This window comes from Mesoplodon densirostris, chromosome 4, assembly GCF_025265405.1.
Source record: "Mesoplodon densirostris isolate mMesDen1 chromosome 4, mMesDen1 primary haplotype, whole genome shotgun sequence".
Classification (NCBI taxonomy): domain Eukaryota; kingdom Metazoa; phylum Chordata; class Mammalia; order Artiodactyla; family Ziphiidae; genus Mesoplodon; species Mesoplodon densirostris.
In genome coordinates, this window is record NC_082664.1 from 153,045,187 (window position 1) to 153,066,087 (window position 20,901).

General features: G+C 41.3%; 1 protein-coding gene across 1 annotated transcript; it reads left to right on the forward strand.

Moving 5' to 3' along the window:
- The first annotated feature begins 76 nt into the window (after window positions 1-76).
- On the forward strand, window positions 77-20,647 carry MCEE (methylmalonyl-CoA epimerase). Its single transcript, XM_060095382.1, has 3 exons — window positions 77-154; window positions 9,323-9,660; window positions 20,232-20,647. The coding sequence occupies exons 1-3, from the start codon at window positions 115-117 to the stop codon at window positions 20,382-20,384; spliced, it is 531 nt and encodes a 176-aa protein (XP_059951365.1). The 5' UTR covers window positions 77-114; the 3' UTR covers window positions 20,385-20,647.
- The last annotated feature ends 254 nt before the right edge of the window (window positions 20,648-20,901 follow it).

The following is a 20,901-nucleotide window of genomic DNA, read 5'->3' on the forward strand; positions in this document are numbered from 1 at the left end:
CCCCGCCCCCCTAGTCTTGTCTGTCCCGTCCCTTCGGGCTCTTGTCCCGCCCCCCGCCGCGCCTTCGCCCTTCCGACGCATGTGTACGTCGGGAATTAGCTAACGCTTACCAAGATGGCGCGTGTGCTGAAGGCGGCTGCTGCGAGCGCCGTAGGTGAATACTCCGGGCTTGGGGCTGTCCAAGGCGGGGGGTGTGCGGGACGGGACGCCAGGGCCAGAGGAGGCCGCGCCGTGGCCAGCGCTCCTTGGTCTGCTGCGCTCTGTCCTCGAGATGCGTTCCTTGGCCGCTGTCAGCACCTTTAGACAGAGAGAGCCAGCCTTCCAGGGACGACTGGGTTAGCGTGAGGTTTTCCTTGTGTGTTTGCGTGTCACAGTCACCACTTCTCTGAGTGGCCCCGGAGGCGAGGGCACCCGGCTAAGGGGCAGCAAGGCTGGACCAGAAGCAAATGCAGTAAATGGCAGAGGGACAGTGAGGTTGTGTTTACCGCGCCCCGTGAGAGACGGGGGAGAAACCAGAGGAAGGACAAGTCCTGTGAAAACGCAGGCTGAACTCTGGGCTCCGCCAGCATCCTGCTGAGAACTCTGGAAGGTCAGTTGTGTAAAGAATACGGAAGGAGCGTTTTTAACCACATGGCCTAAGATATTCCTTATTTTGTATAAAATCAGGGAAGAAAGCAGTAGACTGATTGGAAGGTGCCTTGAGAGTTCTCTACACCACCATTAAAAAAAAGAAGCCTCAAGTTTTCTGTCACCCCAGCCCATCTACTTTCTCCTCTTTCTCTTTTTCTTTTCTTCATCCTTCATCAGGGGGGCAACCATTTCCCTTAATCTGAAGTTTCCTGTTAGGAAAGAAGTGCCGAGTGGTGACGTCTCAGAGTTACTCCTCAACGTTCGTGACAAATCCTTCAGCTGAGCACCTTAAGAAAGTGTTTAAGGGGATGAACTTTCAATAATGTTAGGTTTCTCTCCTAGAAAATGCTGTATGTTCCACCTATTCAAACTGACAGTTCAAGTCGTCCTTCGAAGTCCCGTCTCAAACTGAACAAGTTCTTTATTTATTGATCTCTGTAGTCTTTCTTACCAGGCACAAAATGTCTTATGCATCTATCATTGCAAGTCACCGGGGCTAAGTGATGAGAACCACACAAAATGTGCCATAATTATTGTAGCTGTCTCAGCTGTGGATCCATTTAAAGAGGTGATATGTATACAGGAAAAAATATAACAATAGGCTGAGCACAACTTATTAAAAATTAATCTCTAATTAATAGGTGATACTCAAGTTTTGATAATAACATGCCCTCCTGGCCCCTCTTTCCTCTCCTTGGTAAAATACAAGGCAGCATCTGAGCTCACATACCGTTGCAATAGCCCTTTTCAAAAGAACTCATAAAACAGTCATCTCATCTCTTAGAAAGCTGTCTCTTAGAAAATAGACATTGCTCATAGAACATACACTGAAGATATTAAAAACTGAGAACTTTCAAAGAATGGTAAAGAATGTCAGAGGGATGAGAAAATTAAATATCATGGTTGCACAACATCACCTTTGTTGTCAGACAGACCTAGGCTTAAGGCCCAGCTTTGCCACTCAGTATGACCTCCAAGGAAATTAATCAGGTCTATTTTTTTTCTCTAAGTGGGAAAAATCTGAAGTACTCACTGAACTATTACTATTCTCTGTAATTTATGGCCATTGAGACTAATAGGCAGAGCTGGGCCACCCCATGATACACTCCTGCTTCAGAATTTGTGATCACAGTTTGCATAGGCAAGATTGTGTGGTAGCATTGTTGCGTAAAAGTAATGACAAAATAAACCTGTGTGTCTTTATTGGGAGAGGTCAGATCAGCGAGATGTTATGCCATGGGATCTGTCCTACACCGATGAAAGTTCCCAGCAGTATGGAGAATGCCTAGAGACTGGGCCATATCTGCATTGGGGTTAATAGGTTCTATAAGATATTAAAAAGAGTTCCCAAGATGAAACAACAGTCATGAGCAGTGTGGGCAAATTAGAGGGTTACTAAAGCAACTGATTTCAACTTGGAAAAATTGTAAATCAGTATTCCTGTATCAAAAAGTGAAAAGAATACTATGCTTATAATAGCTTCCAGCAGCATTATTCCATGAGGATGTCAGTAGTCACTAAATACTGAAATACTGTCAACAATGTTCTAAAATCAGAGTCCATACGAGTAGATTTTCAAGAGTGAAAGAAGAGTAATCTCCTTGTCATAAAAAGTAGTAAGTTGTGGATTGATGAAATGAAACAGTGACTACAGGAGCACTATGTGTGCTGAAACATTCTCCAAATATAAACAATCTTTAGTTATTAAATAAGAGTTTGAATGTAAGCGCAGTACTGTGTATAGGGTAGGTGCACTGTCAACTTTTTCCTTTAAAAACATAAAATGCATTAGAAGTCAGAGATGCTTACATTTATAAGCTAGTTATTGATGTAACCTTTCTAAAAGTGACAGTAATGATAATCCTTGGAATTTATAATGTACTTTGTGCGGGGCACTTTTCTAAACCTTTTGTATGTAATATTCGTTTTAGTCTCATGACAATATTATGAGGTAGGTATTATCTTCCTATATGAGAAACAAAGGCACAGAGAGGGTAAGTAACTAGCCCAAGGTACGCACCAATGGTAGCGTCAAGATTTGAACCAGAGCAGTCTAGCACAAGAGCCCACATTCTTAACCATAAAGCGTGCTACCTCTTATATGATACTTACACACAAAACCTGAAGGTGAACATATAAATAATAATTTGAATATTAGAGAAGAGGCATTTTTATATATGTATTTTTAGAAATATTTTTATTCAGTAATTGTTGGGGGGAAATTAAGGGGAAGGGAATATAACTTCCAAGTCATATATTTATTGCAAGAACTGAATACTAATAAAGATGCATGTTTCTTTTGTAACTTATATGCACATCTTTGCATAAAGGGAAAGCAAAATGAAAATAGTGTATTCCAAAGGCTGGCTTTGATCTATCCTATTTTAGAGGCTTGAACCTTAGATGACTCCACTTTTTATTTCATTGTGGTTGAATATATCTAACTTAAAATTTACAGTTTTAACCATATTTAGGTATACAGGTCAGTGGCATCAAGTACCTTCATATTGTGCAACCATCATCATCTCCAGAACTTTTTCATCATTCCAAGTTGAACCTCTCTGTACCCATTCAACAATAACTCTCCCATTATCCCAAACCCTAGCCCCTGGTAACCACTATTCTACTTTCTCTCTCTGAGTGTGACTACCCTAGGTGCCTGTTATAGGTGGAATGTGTATACAATTTATATACAGTGTGTATCCTTTTGTGACTGGCTTGTTTCCCTTAGCTTAATGTTTTCAAGGTTCAACCATGTTGTTATATGTCAGAACTTCATTCCTTTTTAAGGTTGGCTAATATTCCATTGTATGTGTAGACCACATTTTAGTTATCTTTTCATCTGTTGATGGATACGGGTTATTTCCACCTTTTGGCTTTTGTGAATATACACTTTGGAAATGGGTATATAAATACCTCTTCAAATTCCTGCTCTCAGTTCTTTTGGGTATATATCCAGAGGTGGGTTGCTGGGTCAAATGGTAATTTTATGTTATGACCCCACTTTTTTTTTTTTTTTTTTTTTTTTTTAACTGTTAAAAGATTTATTGCAATAATACAATAATAGTTTAGAAAACATTTGTATGACTCAAACTGGTTTGGAAGTCGCAGAGCAGTGGAGAATCCCTGCAACATGACGCCCCAAGGAGATTCTTAACAGCATGCCACCAAATGTTCCTCCCCAAATTATCAATACACGACTCCTTAAATGAATCCTGTCCACTCCCCAATGTTGACATTGTTTTTCCCCTTAACTTACACATGTGCAAAACTTTCCTTAGTTATACTCCATTACAAAAAAAGTCTTTAACAGACCATTTTAAGCAGCCTATTTGGTGCCTGTGAGTTTTTTTAGTATTACCTTGTTTCAACAAATCGTATGACCCCACTTTTAAGGAACATGAAACTAGCAGAAAAACAAGAGAAGCTCAGAAAACAAAATCAGGTTAAACACACACAATTGATTCCAATTTGGCTTGCAAAGGATTGGCTTTGTGAAAAAGCTAGTTTTGAAAATGGAAGCTGAACCTGTTAAAGACAAGAGTGGCCAAGTTACATGACTGTGAGGATAGATCTATGATGGAGTCACATGGAAGTAGGGTAACAGAACTGTTGTCTATTTACTAACTGCAATGAGTAAAAAATTATTCCTAATCATAGTTTTAAACAGGATGAAAATACGTGTATGGTGCCTCTGGTTGAATGCTGAAAATGAATGGGTTTCTTACCAAACTAACTTGAAGGCACTTGTAATGAACAACTTTCTAAGTATGTCTGTCTCCTCAAACCAGATGTGCAAAAATTCAAACTTAAAAACTTATTACAGGGGCCTCCCTGGTGGCGCAGTGGTTAAGAATCCACCTGCAGACGTAGGGGACGCGGGTTTGAGTCCTGGTCTGGGAAGATCCCACATGCCGCGGAGCAGCTAAGCCCGTGCGCCACAACTACTGAGCCTGCGCTCTAGAGTCCGTGAGCCACAGCTACTGAAGCCCGTGCGCCTAGAGCCCATACTCCGCAACAAGAGAAGCCTCCGCAATGAGAAGCCCGCGCACCCCCCGCCCGCTGCAACTAAAGAAGCCCACGTGCAGCAAGGAAGACCCCACGCAGCGATAAATAAATAAATTAATTAATTTTTAAAAAACACTTATTACATGTTCTAAAATTAGATTATGTGAAGTCTGTACAACTTTGCAAATATACAAAAAACAGAATTGGACACTTCAAATGGGTAAACTTTATAGTATATAAATTATATCTCAATATAATATCTCAATATTTCTGTTAAGAAAACCTTATTTCAAATGATTATTCACATTCTATGACACTTTATCTACAAATTTAACATATAGTTTCTTTAAATAGTAAGTACCCTTAATGTGTTTGAGTATAGACCCTTGCAGCTAAACCTTTCTTACTTGGAGTCGATGTCGAGAAAGCCTGGTCTGAAATAAAAACAATCTGAATGGAAAGAAATGCAATGTTATTTTTAAGTCAAGGCACTAAAAGTATTTAGCAAGAAACAATATTTAAAAATTTGAAATTAGAGTTAATCTACATACCAGATTTGGTAACATATCCATTTCTTGTACATCAGATTCCTGACGTGAGTGAAAGTCAGTTGTTCATCTTTACAATCCTGTTGTTTGTTTTTTTTAACACTCCAATTTTTATGTATCTCATACCTTTATTCACACATATGTATACATTGTAGTTTATTCATGGGAAGTAATCCTTTTTGGAATAGTCACGAATTACACATTATGGAATTCAAAGTAATGTAGTTCTATTGTACTTTCTGAGAGAAGCCTAAAACTAAAAGCTGTGGATTCCTATAGTTGGGGTGCAATCTGAAATAAAAATATCTTTTAAAAGTTGGCAAAAGTCAAAGGAGAAACTAATATTTTTAAAGTTCAGTTCACAACAAATTCTTCAGCAACACAATTTTTAAAGTATAAGAATCTATATCACTGTAACCCCTTTATTCTGTTTCTTACCCCAATTTTTTTTTTTTTTTTTTTTTTTTTTTTTTGCTGTACACGGGCCTCTCACTGCTGTGGCCTCTCCCGTTGCGGAGCACAGGCTCCGGACACACAGGCTCCGCGGCCATGGCTCGCGGGCCCAGCCGCTCCGCGGCATGTGGGATCTTCCGGGATCGGGGCACGAACCCGTGTCCCCTGCATCGGCAGGCGGACTCTCAACCACTGCGCCACCAGGGAAGCCCTCTTACCCCAATTTGCTTCGTCTGTAGGATTTCACATTTCACTCATAGACTCCTCATTAACACTTTTTTTTGTGTGTGTAAAGTAATATCTAATTGTTTTGATTTGCTTTTCACTAATGGCGAATGATGTTGAATATCTTACGTGCTTTTTGGCCATTTTTAAATCCTTTACCCTTCTTTTTATAATTTATTTATTTATTTTTGGCTGTGTTGGGTCTTCGTTGGTGCGCACGGGCTTTCTCTAGTTGTGGTGGGGGGGGTGCTACTCTTCGTTGCGGTGCGCGGGCTTCTCATCACAGTGGCTTCTCTTGTTGTGGAGCACGGGCTCTAGGCCTGCGGGCTTCAGCAGTTGTGGCTCACGGGCTCTAGAGCGCAGGCTCAGTAGCTGTGGTATACAGGCTTAGTTGCTCCATGGCATGTAGGGTCTTCCCGGACCAGGGCTCAAACCCGTGTCCCCTGCATTGGCAGGTGGATTCTTAACCACTGCGCCACCAGGGAAGTCCCCTACCCTTCATTTTAAAGAAGTGGAATTATTGAATTCTCACCAGTATCACCATATTTATTTTTGTCCTATTCCTAGAATATATGCTTTAGGGACCAAATAAAACCAATAAAGTGATGTTTCCTTTCACAAACTAGTTTACACTTCTAGAAATAAGATCAACTAAAACATGGCCATAAAATCTTGATTTTTACATTATATAAAGATGTTATTATCTTTCTATTTTCCTAACACACAAAGAAGATTTTGTGTTCTGTTAAAAGGAAAAAGTATCAGTCATTCTTGTCAACTGTTCCCTCCTCTCATTTCCAAATGATAGGGAAGTTATGGAGAAAGACTGTAGTGAGGCTTCTAATAGCATGAGTTGCTTGGGCTTCCTTTTCAGTGCCAGAGTTTTTGGAATGTCCCTAAAGCAAACTGGCATAGGATATAAAGCTTCACCTTCACTTGGACGTATTGTAATTTACTGCTTGACATTGCAGTATGTTCCATTGCTGGCGATAGAATGCCTGCCAGAGAACCTCCCGCTGCCCCATTTCTTGTAAAGTTATCACTGGTAAGGAGAATTCAGAAATACCCAGACTCACTGTTTGACATACTCTTAAAGCTTCACAGAGCAGGGAGCTTCCCTGGTGGTGCAGTGGTTGGGAGTCCGCCTGCCGATGCAGGGTACACGGGTTCGCGCCCCAGTCCGGGAAGATCCCACATGCCGCGGAGCCTGCGCTCCGCAACGGGAGAGGCCACAGCAGTGAGAGGCCCGCGTACCGCAAAAAAAAAAAAAAAAAAAAAGCTTCACAGAGCAAACAACACTAGCGTATGTATTACTCTACAGCTCGTTGACTGTATCTCCAGTTGTTTTTTTTTTTAATACAGATACGTTCTATATTGAACTTGCATTGCAAATTGCACACATAGTAGAGATGCAAGGAAGGAAGGGAAGAGCAGTCTGACTGATGGTTTTGTTGGTTGTTAGCACTGTGCCCTTCAGATGGTTTCTTGGTCTCCACAGAACCCTGCATGCCACTCAACCAGCAAACAGTCGCTGTGTGTCATTAACAATAAGGATGGCTGAATTTACTGTACACCTGTTACAAATGTCTTGCTCTGTAGTATTATATTTTTTACATCAAGTATCTAATTTTCACAACAAACCAGCAAGGTAGATATTTAGTGGGTAGTACCAGTATTTTTAAAAAAGCTAAAATAAAATACAATAGAACAGAAAATATTAGAGCACATCACATCTAGTAAGGATTAGGTATTCTTTTTATAAAATTTGATTTCAGTGGTACATTTATGTATGTGTGTACTGGTTTGGAGTACACTTGAATTTCATGATGACACAATGAGTCCAAAGGACCGGAGTCACCAAGGAGAACACAAGACCGGGTGGGACAGTGCGTAGAGAAGAGACAGAGCTGGATGACCTCAGTATTGGGTGTCAGTCCCCCCCTGCCAGCGGGCCTCTCCCAGTGGCCAGAGCAGGACAATTTGCCTGTACACGCTCCCCTTTGCCACAGTCCAAGGAACCCTGTCCCCTCCCTGTGGAGGACAGGTGTGACAGTGGAGTTGGCCTTGTGACAGTCATGCTTTAAGCAGAGACAAAGGAGCACTTATTGATTCTGAAAGAGGGAGAGTCCCCACAAGGTGATAAGAGCCACTCAGGCTGTGGGCTCTTTATCTCTTGGTGAGGAAGCATTCCAGGCCCCCTGCGGCTGAGGAGACTGCCTTCCCGACAAGGTATATGGTCTTAAATCAGGTAAAATAGTGCCACTTTAATTTCCCTGGTATCAAAAATGTTAGTAAAGGGGAATTAATTTTATGTTAGCAGAAGCTCTGTAATACTAGGTACTATTTAAAGTGTTATTTCCTTAAGAGCTAATAACCCTTTGTTTAAAATATGTATTCTTCAATTTGCTGTTTCATACTTTTTTATTAAGTGATGTAGTTTTGCCGGATTATATTAGACCTCGTACATGTGTATAGTTTTCATTCTGGGGAGAATCTGGCTCTTAAAGTCCAGTATTTTGGGGACTGAAGAACTAGTAGTACATGGGGAGAACACATTGCAGGCTGCTTCAGTTTCCAGATGAAAGGTTTCTTCCCATTAGAAGCAGTTCTGCTTCTACTCCTGCAGAATTATAAGAACATTTAAAAAATCGCTCAGAGGAAACTCTCGTAAGTTTAAGTACCCTCTTGATCTTTGCTTGTTTTTCCCCCAATAATGAGATATTTTCCTTCGTTGGTAATCATCCAAATAAAGTACACATTAAAAGGTATTTAGGGGCTTCCCTGGTGGCGCAGCGGTTGAGAGTCTGCCTGCCGATGCAGGGGACACGGGTTCGTGTCCCAGTCTGGGAAGATCCCACATGCCGCGAAGCGGCTGGGCCTGTGAGCCATGGCCGCTGAGCCTGTGCGTCCGGAGCCTGTGCTCCGCAACGGGAGAGGCCACAACAGTGAGAGGCCCGCGTATCGCCAAAAAAAAAAAAAAAAAAAGGTATTTATAGTTCTAACTTCAATGAACTTACTGCAGAACGTAAGACAAAAAATTGGTTGTAGGTAGAGAAGAAAATTGCTTGCTCTCATCATTAAATGTATGTCGTTTCACTATGACATTCAAACTTACCCTTTAAAAAATGCAGAGAATAGCAAATAATCCGTAATGATATGCAGCTATCCTTTAAGTGTTATTGGTAAATATAAATTATTATGAAAAATGTCATCCTTTGCCCTGAATTTAGAAAGCTCAGAATTAGCTTTTTAAATTCCAGACAGTTATTTCAGAGCGGAGTGAGTAATTCTGACATAAGTTTTTTCATTTATGTACTCTGATTTAATTTCAGTAATTAAAAAGAAAAGGCATGTAAATAATTTTTACATATATGAGTATATTTTGTTTTTTCAAAAATTAATTTTAGAAGGGCATCAATTCTCAGAAGAAGGATCTCAATGCCTGCTCCATTTTTCAGGGCTTTTTCCCAGACTTCAAACTCCAGTTCCAACAGTAAGAACTTTTTCCATGTCCCTGTCCTCGCATCAAGTGGCTGGTCCTGTATGGAACCTCGGTCGACTCAATCATGTCGCAGTAGCAGTGCCAGACTTGGAAAAGGCCAAGGCATTTTATAAGAACGTTCTCGGGGCCCAGGTAGGTGAGACGGTCCCTCTTCCTGAGCATGGAGTATCCGTTGTTTTTGTCAACCTGGGAAATACCAAGATGGAGCTGCTTCATCCACTGGGAAATGACAGTCCAATTGCAGGTTTTCTGCAGAAAAACAAGGCTGGAGGAATGCATCACATCTGCATTGAGGTATTTTAATTGTTTTAATCCTTGGTATTGTAAATTTCTCTTTTAAAATGTCTTTTACTTTTTTTTTTTTTTTTTTTTTTTTTTTTTTTTTTTTTTGCGGTATGCGGGCCTCTCACTGTTGTGGCCTCCCCCGTTGCGGAGCACAGGCTCCGGACACGCAGGCTCCGGACGCGCAGGCCCAGCGGCCACGGCTCACGGGCCCAGCCGCTCCGCGGCATATGGGATCCTCCCAGACCGGGGCACGAACCCGTATCCCCTGCATCGGCAGGCGGACTCTCAACCACTTGCGCCACCAGGGAGGCCCTAAAATGTCTTTTACTTTTGAAGGCTACATATTGCCGCTGTCATCAGAAACTTCCATTAAGTTCTTTCAGGGAAATGGTAAAATTGGTTCTCTTCAAGGATGGATCTATAGATATATTCTCTTTCCCTCTAGAAAACTGCAAATAATAATGAAAATATGTTTTATTGAAGTCTGGGTTCAACTATACAAAGGCCACTGAAGCTGGCCAAAACAGATTTGCGTCTTTGCTGTAGTATTTATTGACCACATACAACCTTCCATGCGATAGGAACACACTGCTTTCGCTGTCACAAGGCAATTAGAAGAAACAAGTGACAAGACTTTATAAAGTAAGAATTTCCATATACATGCTAAGTATTATAATTATTTTCTATCTTTAAAATTCTAATAACTTGTTCCTTATTACAAAGGCAATACATTTTCAATTACTGACTGTGATTTCTCAGATCTTCTCAGTTGCATCTGCTAACAATTCCTGAAAAACAACATGAAGTGTTAGACAAGAACATTCTCATTAGAGAGCCTTTATCTGTAGATGTTCATGTTCAGATAACTGCTTTTGGAGTATCAGCATTACCAATTATGCTTCAATTTAAATTATTTTGGTAGCACAAGTCTCTTGATAGAAGGAATGACATAATTCATAGTTAGGCCTCATTCCCAATCCAGGAGAGGGGGGGGTTTGGTTCCAGCATGAACCCAAGGATTTATTCAGTTTACATTGCAAATATATTTGAGAACCTACCAAGTGTACTCCACTGAGGGCTTGGATTCAGCAGTGAGTAAGAAAGGCATGGCCGTGCCTGCGGTCAGGAGGGACAGCTGCTTATAGTGCACTGGGATAAGCAGAATTAATGTGTCTTCTTAGTTGTGCAATGAAGGAAAGATTGATTGCTCCTGGCAGGCCAAGGAGGTGGTAAGGTATTGCAGGGCATGAGTTACAGTGAATGTGAAGGAATCCCCAGGTGGACAAAGGGAGGAAGGTATTCTAGGCAGAAGGAAAGCACATAGAAAGGCATCGGGTTATCATAACTACCAGCATTGTGTCCTCTGGCAGGCTACGAAATACTAGACGTGGCTTATTTATTTCTCGTAGCTACCCTTGAGGGCTATATTAACCCCATTTGACAGGCGAGTAGTTAGAATAGTTAACTTGCCTGCAGTCACATATGTAGGACATGGCAAAGGTGGGGTTCAAACCCAGGTTTGTTCTGATTCCAGAATCTGCAGTGTTAGCCATGGCGCCAGATTGCCTTCATTGGATTAGCTGAGTTTAAAATTTCAGGTGGGGAAGCCATAAGATGGTAGACAAAGGAGCTAAACAAGGCCCAATATTTAACCTTTATCACTTTTCTAGGAGGTTAATTTTGGCTGCAAGTCTTTATTTCAGTGGACTTGAGGGCTTGTCTAAGACTCCGCAGGATGAGAAGCAGGATCATCAGCCCTTGAACACACTCATCTCTCTCCTACACTATACTGTCTGTGTTCTACATCAGAGAACCCAGGCCTTCAAAGGAAGCCACTGTGAGTTAGAAGTTCAGTTAAGTAAAAAATAGTGGAAGTTGAGTAATGTAAAAGTGAATTCAAAAGTCCAGATTAAAGGGGGGAAATGAAAATGTTTGTCAGTATGAAATGAAGGTAGGTGATAGGAGAAGTTGTGAAGAGTGGTTAGTTAGCTACTGCATTAGTATGCCACACACCCTATTATTAGTCTCTCTGTAAAAAATAAAACGTCTTGACTGGGTAGATTTTATTTTTCTATTCTCAGTCTAACATGAGCTGTCCCAGGCTGACGGCATAGCTCTGCTGTCAGTAACATATGACTTACAGGGTAGCTCCAGGCCTCACCAAAGGCAGAGAGAGAATACAGGGCAGGTATCTTCAGGGGGTGATCTAGAAACCAAACATATCACTCCTGTTCCTGTCGTTGGTTTGGTCACATGGCACACTCGACCTCACGTGTAGTCTGTAGTCAGGCACTTACATGCCCTGCTAAAACCTGGGGCCTGGTATAATTCAAAGGAGGAAATGGAAAGTGGGTACTGGAGGCCACCAGTTTATGCTAGTTGGTAATTTTTTAAAGTGGTATTGCAGGGATAGCATGACACTTTTTTCTGAATGAAGGTATGCTTTAAGGTGGAGTCATTTGAGAATCGTTGTCACCTGCTGTGGAAACCTGTGAAATGAAGTTGTTACCACATGCAGGGGCTTGGTTCCCTAACTCACCAGAGAGAGCAGAATTCCTCACCGATTCTTGAACAGGAAAAACATTTTTGTTGAATGAACCTGCAGAGATTTCAGAGTTAATTATTTTACTGTAGTGTAACCTAGTCTCTCCTGCTAATACAACTTAGGTCTGAAATTGTCTCCCACTGGAAGTACAAAGGTGATAGAACTCGTCAGAAAATATTTCTTTGGTCGTTCCAGTTTCTGTGGCCACATAATACATTATCCCTACACTTTGGGGTGTGATGACAACTATTGTATGTTTCTGGAGATTTTGTGGGTTGGGAGTTTGGGGGAGGGTTCTGCTGGGCAGTTCTTGCTTGGGGTCTGTCCTGCAGCTGCGGTCAAACATGGAAGTGAGGCTCCGCCGGGCCGGGTGTCCCACGCGCGTGCTGGTGTCTGCTGCTGGCTGGACGCCGGGTGTGCAGCTGGGCCTCCCAGCAGAGCACATGTGTGTGATCCCTGCAGCTCCACAAGCTGAGGGCACTTCTCAGGACAGTCGGACTTCTTACCAGGCAATGGACTTGCTGACTCCTTACTGGCCAGAGTGAATGTCCAAGAAGGCCAGGTGGGACTGTGTGGCATTTCCGTCCTGGCCTCGGAAGTCCCACAGCAGCACTTCCGCTGTCTGTTGGTCATAAACAAGTCCTCGAGGCTGCCCAGATGCAGGGGGAGAGGAGAAGCCGAGAAGCTATGGCCGTGTCTTACAAGTGCTACAGCCATCCATGTAGTGATGTGTTCTAAACAGAAGGAATGTGTGTGAAACTTCTAGAAGCTCTAGAACGATTTTATTTTCAAATAGCCAGAAATGGGAACCAGGAGCATTCCCTCTGCAAGAGGAGGCAACCTGTCTAGCCTTTGTGAATAGAAGGAGACTCGAGAGAGGGGTACTTGAAACGTGGAAGGTGATAAATACACGTGTGTTTGGCTTTCCCTAGAGGAAGTTTGGAGGTCATCTTGTTCCATCTTTTTCTTGCTGACGTGCGGACCGAGCAGCCTCAATTGTCTGGCACAGCTGTGCTGACGTGCATGTGTGCTTCTGACCTTCCGCAGGCCTCTCCCTGAGGAGAAGTTTCTGGTATCGAATAGAACTACCCCTGCTTTCACTAAATAACTTAGACAGCAAGGTATGTCACAGTGAAAACCTTAAAGGCCACTGAAAATATTCACTTATTCAACAAATTAGTACTGTTTAAAAATATTCAAGTGCTTCCATGCTGGTCGGTAAATAGCTGCTGCTCTAAACCTTCTGAGTAACATCCTCCTTCCAGAAGGACCCTTCTCTGAGACCCCTCAGACATCTCCCCCCACCACACACGCACAATTCAGCAACTGAAGGCTTACTACGCAGTACAGCGGGGGTCCTCCAGGACTCTGCCCCCAGATAAGGTCCCTTCTGTTCTGTTTGGTTGGTGTCTTTGTCTTTTATGTTCCTGGTTGTTAAGCATTTTCAGAGTCACTGTGACTTTCACTGCATTAGGTGCCGGGATGTGTAGCTAAACAAAAAAGTCCCAGTCCTCTCAGCATTGCCCGCTGCTGCACGTTTTTATGTGTGCCCTGCACTTCCCACAGAGGATTAGAGGTGACTGGCCAAAATACAGCCTATGAGACACCAAAGGATAAACCTAAGTAACAGTGCAAGTTAGAACAAAGAGGAAAATGAATCAAGAGAAAACTCAAGGTAAGATTAGTGTACCCACTCGTTCTGTCAGATATTTCCTTCTAGCTGCCAAAACAAAAGGGAAAATAAATACTACTAAAAACAGGGCTTCCCTGGTGGCGCAGTGGTTGGGAGTCCGCCTGCCGATGCAGGGGACACGGGTTCGTGCCCCGGTCCGGGAAGATCCCACATGCCGCGGAGCGGCTGGGCCCGTGAGCCATGGCCGCTGAGCCTGCGCGTCCGGAGCCTGTGCTCCGAAACGGAAGAGGCCACAGCAGTGAGAGGCCTGCGTACCGCAAAAAAATTTAAAAATAAAAAAACAGTCGTGGCCCCTTCCCTTCGTGCCTGGAGACTTTAGGTAGAGCAGAGCCAAACACTAGTGCACGCTGCTGGGGAGAGCGGGGGAGCCCAGAGCGGGGTGCGGGGCCACGTGGGATGAGGGGCCCCCGCGAGCAGAGCTGCCTGCTGTGGGAAAGCTGGAGGCCGAGTAGGGTACCCACGCGTAGGGAGCCTCCCGTGCAGGGTGTCCGGGTCTGAGCAGAGGATGCCGCCAGGCTTGGGGCGTCAGAGTGAGAAAGGCAGCAGTGCCGGGGGCCAGCCCAGTGCAGGGAGTGGGGTCCCAAGCATGTTGGGAGCATAGGGTGTGAGAGCCTGAGCAGAACGTGTGCACGCACGTGCAGGGGGCACCTGGCGTGGGGAGGCGGGGCCTGAGCTGTGTGTGGAGTGTGTCAATGCCGGGGGAGACGATGACTCATGGGGAGGTGAAGCCAAGCGGGCTTGCGGATGTCCTTGCCTGGGGTGGCCGCTCTGGGCAGTCAGGGCCTGAGCAGGGTGAGGAAGGTGTACGCACGTTGGGGCCACTCTGTGCAGGAGGGGGGGACCCAAGCAAGGTGGCGAGGACTTGAGTACGGGGAGTGGGGTGGGAGGCCCTGATGCAGGGGGCCAGGCCCAGGGAATGGGAGCTTAGGTGGGGTGAGAAAGCAGCCAGATGGGGTAAGGGGAGGACACGTGGGGTGAAGCGAGCGTTGCTGAGGGAGGGGCAGGGTAAGGACTGGTTACGGGGGAGGCGTATCAGGTGAGTGGGTATAGCTCCCCAGTGTCGGAGATGGTGGTACAAATACACAAAGGATGTTAGATTATGAAAGAAAAAAACTTTAAGGTGAGAGACTAGCAAGGTAACATTTCCTGCATGCTGGGAAATGTCTGTTCTTCAATGAAGAAGAGAGAAAATTCTACTTTTGAAAAACTCCATTCTCATTTTGGCTTTACAGTAAACCCTAGGGAATTGCTAAGCTCTACAAGTGATCTGTGTATCACGGGTTCCCAGGCGTGGGGCTTTTGTAGAATGATAACATTTCCAGAGAAGAAAAGAAGTGGGCAGTTTGATCAGCTTTTTTAACTTTCTCTGTTATTCAATAAGGAAACATTTTTAAAATTCTGTCTCTTGCTAACATCATTTTGGAAAAGAAAGGGCATTTTATTACCAAGAAAAAACAGAGGAGAAGAAAAAGGAGAAATCCTCATGGAATAAAAGAGTTCTGTCAGTTAAGATATTTAGTTTTTTTAATGTTTTATTATCAACTGGTGAAAACTTCAGAGCAGCATTTGGGAAACTTTCTATATAGCCACCACCAGACCACATAGCAAGTATGGAAGCTAATGTGTGCCCTTCTGAAATAATCCCCAAGACTACACAGGAACCTTCTAAACACGATACAAAGTGAGAACAGTGTTAGGTTTGCCTAATTCACTTAGTTTTTTGTTTTTTGGGAAAAGACAGTTGAAACAGAAATATTTTATTCAGACTTTTAATTTTAACTTCCATGGATTTATGTCAGTTTGAAGATTAAATTCATTCATTATTGGTATCAATAAGCACTATTATAATTTTATATAAAATAAAAAGCCTATATTTTTAAGATTAATCAAAATATGCACCATTAAAAGTAGCACATTATTACTTGTTCATAAATTTTGGTCACTGTGAATTACATACCTTAAGGTTTTTAAAAAGATATTATTTAGTCTTACTTCTTGTCTTTCAACAAACAAGATTGCATTGCCATTTTCAGATGAGGCAGCTGAGGACCAAAGAGAGTATAAGATTTACCTGAAGGTTCTGAATTCTGACTGTGACAATCCAAACATTTTTTTATTTGGAGTACTGTCACTCTTAATTTCCAAATTACAGGAGAAAATCAAAATAAATTCCCAGACACAGATACAATACCCCCTGCTGCCTGTCCCCACCCTACCATACCCCCCAAAACTGATAAGTTGAAATGAATAGCCCAGATATTCACCAATGACATTTAAGGTCTTACAGAGCTATATGATACACAATTGTAATTGTACAAAGGACTATAAAAGCAGATTTTTTTAGATGGGTTATTATTGACTATGGGTTGTTTTTTTTTTTGCGGTACGCGGGCCTCTCACTGCTGTGGCCTCTCCCGTTGTGGAGCACAGGCTCTGGACGCGCAGGCTCAGCGGCCATGGCCCACGGACCGAGCCACCCCGCGGCATGCGGGATCCTCCCGGACTGGGGCACAAACCTGCGTCCCCCTGCATCGGCAGGCGGACTCTCAACCACTGCGCCACCAGGGAAGCCCTGTGATTTTCTTTAGGTCTATTCCTAGAAGATATTTATATTCTAAAAAGGAGCATATAGCTAAATTTTTTTTGTTGTTTAAGTATATCTCTCTCAATCAACAAATACATTTTAAAATGTTTATATTCGTATAATCTCATCTTATAATTCATAAATTTAACCTGTCTCCATTTATAATAACTACTAATGTACTTGAACTTTTTAACTTTTTTTGGTTTTTATTTTTCTCCTTTTTGCCTTCTATTGAATTGAGAAACTTTTTTTTTTAATTCTTTCTTCCTCTGCTATTTTAGAGATTACAAATTCTAGTTCGATTTGTTTAGTAGTTAGCCTTAGTTCTTTTAACTTACAGAAAACTTCAAACACAAAAAATGACAGTCATATAATGAACTCTCATGTACCTAAACCCAATTTCAACAGTTATCAATTCATGGATAATCTTATTCCATATATACTCCCTCCATCACATTATCACACTTCCCTTTTCCTATGTTAATGTGAAGACATTTCTAGACCTCATGTAATTTCATCCATAAATATTTTAGTTGTGTGTATGTGTTTATTGCATTTTTTATGTATTTATACAAAATCATAATGGCACCTAAAACAAAATTAATGGTAATTCTCTAATATCATGAAATACCTAGTAGGTATTCAGATTTGTTCTTCTATAACTTTTTATAGTGTGTTTGAATTAAAATCCCAATAATGGGCACACATTGCTGCTGGTTGGTATATGTCCTTTGAGCCTTTTTGTTGTCATTTAGCTTTGTGTGTGTGTGTGTGTGTGTGTGTGTGTGTGTGTGTGTAAGCAGGGGTCTTGAATGATAACTTAGCTAGTTTAAAATTCTAGATTGACATAATTTTACCTCAGTACTTTGACATTACTCCTGTATCTTCTGGTCTCTGTTTCTACTAGTAAGAATTTGTTCAGTTCAATTGTAGGGAGTTGTTGTTTTTCCCTGAGAGCTCTTAAGATATTCTCTGTATCACTGATGTTATTCAGTTTCTCTATTATATGTATAGGTATTGGTTTATCTTTATTTATCCTGCTTTATTCTCAGGTGCACTTTTAGTTTGAGGACTCAAGTCTTTCTTCAATTATGGAAAATTATCAGTGATCTATTCAAATATTGCTGTTGTCACTCCATTTGGTCTCTTTCTTTAGCTCAGTTTTGCTAGAATATCTGAATCTGTCTTCCATATCTTTTAATATTGCTTTAACATATTTTTATCTATCTTCCCCAGTCCCTGCTATGTGCATATACCTTCAAATGCCAGTGGAATCTTGTCCATGAACTGTCACCATACTCTTTTGTTCAATAGGCAACACTAGAGAAGGACAAGTTATTGTCTAACCATTAAGAAGAGTCCAGATTTCCCTTTTTATAACCTAAATGTTTATTAGTAGGGGAATGATTAGGTCACCTTTCGTATTTCTATAAAGTAATTAGTTAGGACACTATGTAGTAGGTTAAAAGTTGTTGACCTATATGTACTGACATGAAAAAATTGCTAAGATATATTACATAAAAAAGCAAATACAAATAATGCATACAGAAAGCATCATGTACCCCTGTACACACATGCACACACACACAATGTATGTGTATGTGTGTGTGTGTGTGTGTGTGTATACACTTTAATTGATATACATGTTAGTTAGTCAGACTGCAAAGTTCAGAGCCAGCTATCAAGTTTAGAGGACACACGGTCCTCCAGAAGACCGCCCTTACTCGACATCATCTGAAAATTTAGGGTTTTCCAAAACCACCCTCATGCTCAATAACGCCCTAGAAATGCTCACAGAGGTCCCCGAAAGCTATTACGCTCATTCTTATGGTTTATTACAGAGAAATGATACAGACCAAAACAGCCAAAGGAAGAAACACAGAGGGCAGCATCTGGGAGGGCTCTAAATGCAAAGCTCCCATTTTCCTCAGGACATGTGACCATTCTGGCATTGATGTGTGACAGTATGCATTGAGTATTGCCAACCAGGGAAGCTCACATAAACTGAAATGTTGAGTTTTTCTTGGGGCTTTACTACTTAGGCATGGTCGATTGATTGATTGCCCACATGGTTCAACTCAGTCTCCAGATCTGCTGATATCATGTGACCCACAGCTCCTACCTTAAATCACATGGTTTCTGGCATGGCCAGCCCCTACCCTAAGACTATGATGGCAGCTCTACTTGAAGATCCAGATTGGTCAGCTTCTACCCAAACAGAGACACTCCTATCAGGTTATATGTTATCTCCCACAAGTCAAGGGCAAAGACACTCCTATCAAGGTTACAAAAATTATCTCCCAGAAGTCAAGGCCAGATCCCTCGTACACAAAACCAGATTCTTTACTACTTCATACATATGTAAGGATTATAAATATATTTTAAGATTTGGAAGAGCATACATCAAACTGAGGACAGTAGTTACCTCTGGAGCAGGAAGTATTATTAATGGTAGTCAAGGGGTTCTTAGCTCTACCTGTATGTTTAAATTTTCATGTACTGTATAATTTTAAAATTATCTTTAAATGGAAAGACTGAATTTAGACTAACTGGGAAAATGGAAAAAGAAGTCAAATTCAGTAGAATGAAATTCTTTATATGCAGATACAAAAAGGGAAGCTATCAGGAATCCTACTGTTCTGAGAAAGATGAGACTAGACCAGCTATTTCAAAATAGCATGTAATGACCATCATAGTCTGGGCATGACTTTGAAGTAGCTATCAGGTTTAAAAAGAAACATTGTCAGGAATGTACAAGTAGAATGTACTCTGAAGAAATTGTAGTTTATTTATAGTAACATTTAGTATCCTTATCAGTGGTTTGACCAGTTTTAGAATCCAGTATATAATCCTGGGCTCTTTGAAAGTAAGATTGTATAAATATGAACATTTGTTAAATCTATATTTGGGTACATGGGTGTTATTCTCTCTGGATTTTTTTTATTATTGTTTGTAATGCTATTAGATCATTAAACTCCAGGGTGATGTATGACTGCCTAGGAATGCAGGGATTCTTACTATCCCTTTCTATCCACTTACTGGGTTCCAAGTGTAAGAGGATGATTTTCCAAGACAGAGGAGAATTACTCTTCCATCAGATATTTAGAAACAGATTTGCCCCTTTCCTAGACTGCTAATAAGTATGAAGAAAATAGAAATGTTTTAGAAGAGACTTGCAAAATTATAAATGTTTGGATTTTTTTAGAATGGAGAAAAACATTTTGGTGACAGTTTAATAGTGATTTTCATGTATACGAAGTTCTAATCTCAAAAGTAATAACCAGACAGTTTGTCAGGTGAGAGGTTTGGAGATCAGGGAAGCACTCATATTTGCTGAGTACCTTCTATAAACTGTGCTCAAAGCTTCTTATCTGTTATTTTAATCTCTTGGCCATTTATATGGCAGGCCTCATGTCCCTCTTATAAATGAAGAACCCAAGGCTCTTAGGAAAAACAATTTATGCAGCATTGTCAATAGTACTGCTAGACGAACATGCTATGAAGTGTAGCATACATTATTTAGGTTGTAAGGAGAAACGTTTACTAATGGTGAAAATTCTTAAGCATTGTGCTTGCTTACCTAGGAAAATTTAGCAACTTCTTTTCCTTCTCTAGAAGTATTAAGCTTATTTTTGTGATGGTTTAAGAATGGTTCTGCCCAAAGGCAGAGAGCTCGCAGTTTCTTCTAAGCCTTACGATATTATAATTTGGTATTTTTATGTTCTCAAATGTGTTCTTATTTATTTCCTTTTCTCAAGGTGGATAATATAAATGCAGCTGTGATGGATTTGAAAGAAAAGAAGATTCGTATTCTAAGTGAAGAGGCCAAAATAGGAGCACATGGAAAACCAGTGATTTTTCTCCATCCTAAAGACTGTGGTGGAGTCCTTGTGGAATTGGAGCAAGTGTGACTTACATTCTCAAGAAACTAAATTAATTGCCCTGAAAAAGCCTTATCAAAATGTGCTTTGGCATTGAGTTCTTCACTGCTTCCATCACTTAAAAGTTAAATCTAATCAGAGAAAGAGATTTTTTAAAATTATATGTGTGTGTGTATATATATACACACACATAAAATATTTGCTAATTACTTTGATTTTTTTCCTGATTTGGAGAAACCTTTGATTACTAAGTACTTATGGAATATTATTAAAATCATATTCATAGAAATAAATTATTCCTGTTCTAAAATGGGGTAATTGAGTACTGTGTGTGTGTGTGTGTGTGTGTGTATGTGTGTGTGTGTGTTTAAGAATGGATGCACAGAGGACACCTGACAGCTGTGCATGGCTACATATCTGGGACAAAGTGATTCCTAAGGATGTTATAGAGAGTTTTTTAGAGCAAACTGTTTAAGGTTAAGGAGTTTTTACCTCAGAATTTTTGCTCTTCTGGAACAGCTCAAGTTCCTTATGGGCCAGTATTTTG

Excerpts from the sequence above, each read along its gene's own strand:
- MCEE (XM_060095382.1), top strand. The coding sequence starts at position 115 with ATGGCGCGTGTGCTGAAGGCGGCTGCTGCGAGCGCCGTAG. Across the intron at positions 155-9,322 it reads GGCTGCTGCGAGCGCCGTAG|GGCTTTTTCCCAGACTTCAA; the intron begins GTGAATACTCCG and ends TCCATTTTTCAG. Across the intron at positions 9,661-20,231 it reads TGCATCACATCTGCATTGAG|GTGGATAATATAAATGCAGC; the intron begins GTATTTTAATTG and ends CCTTTTCTCAAG.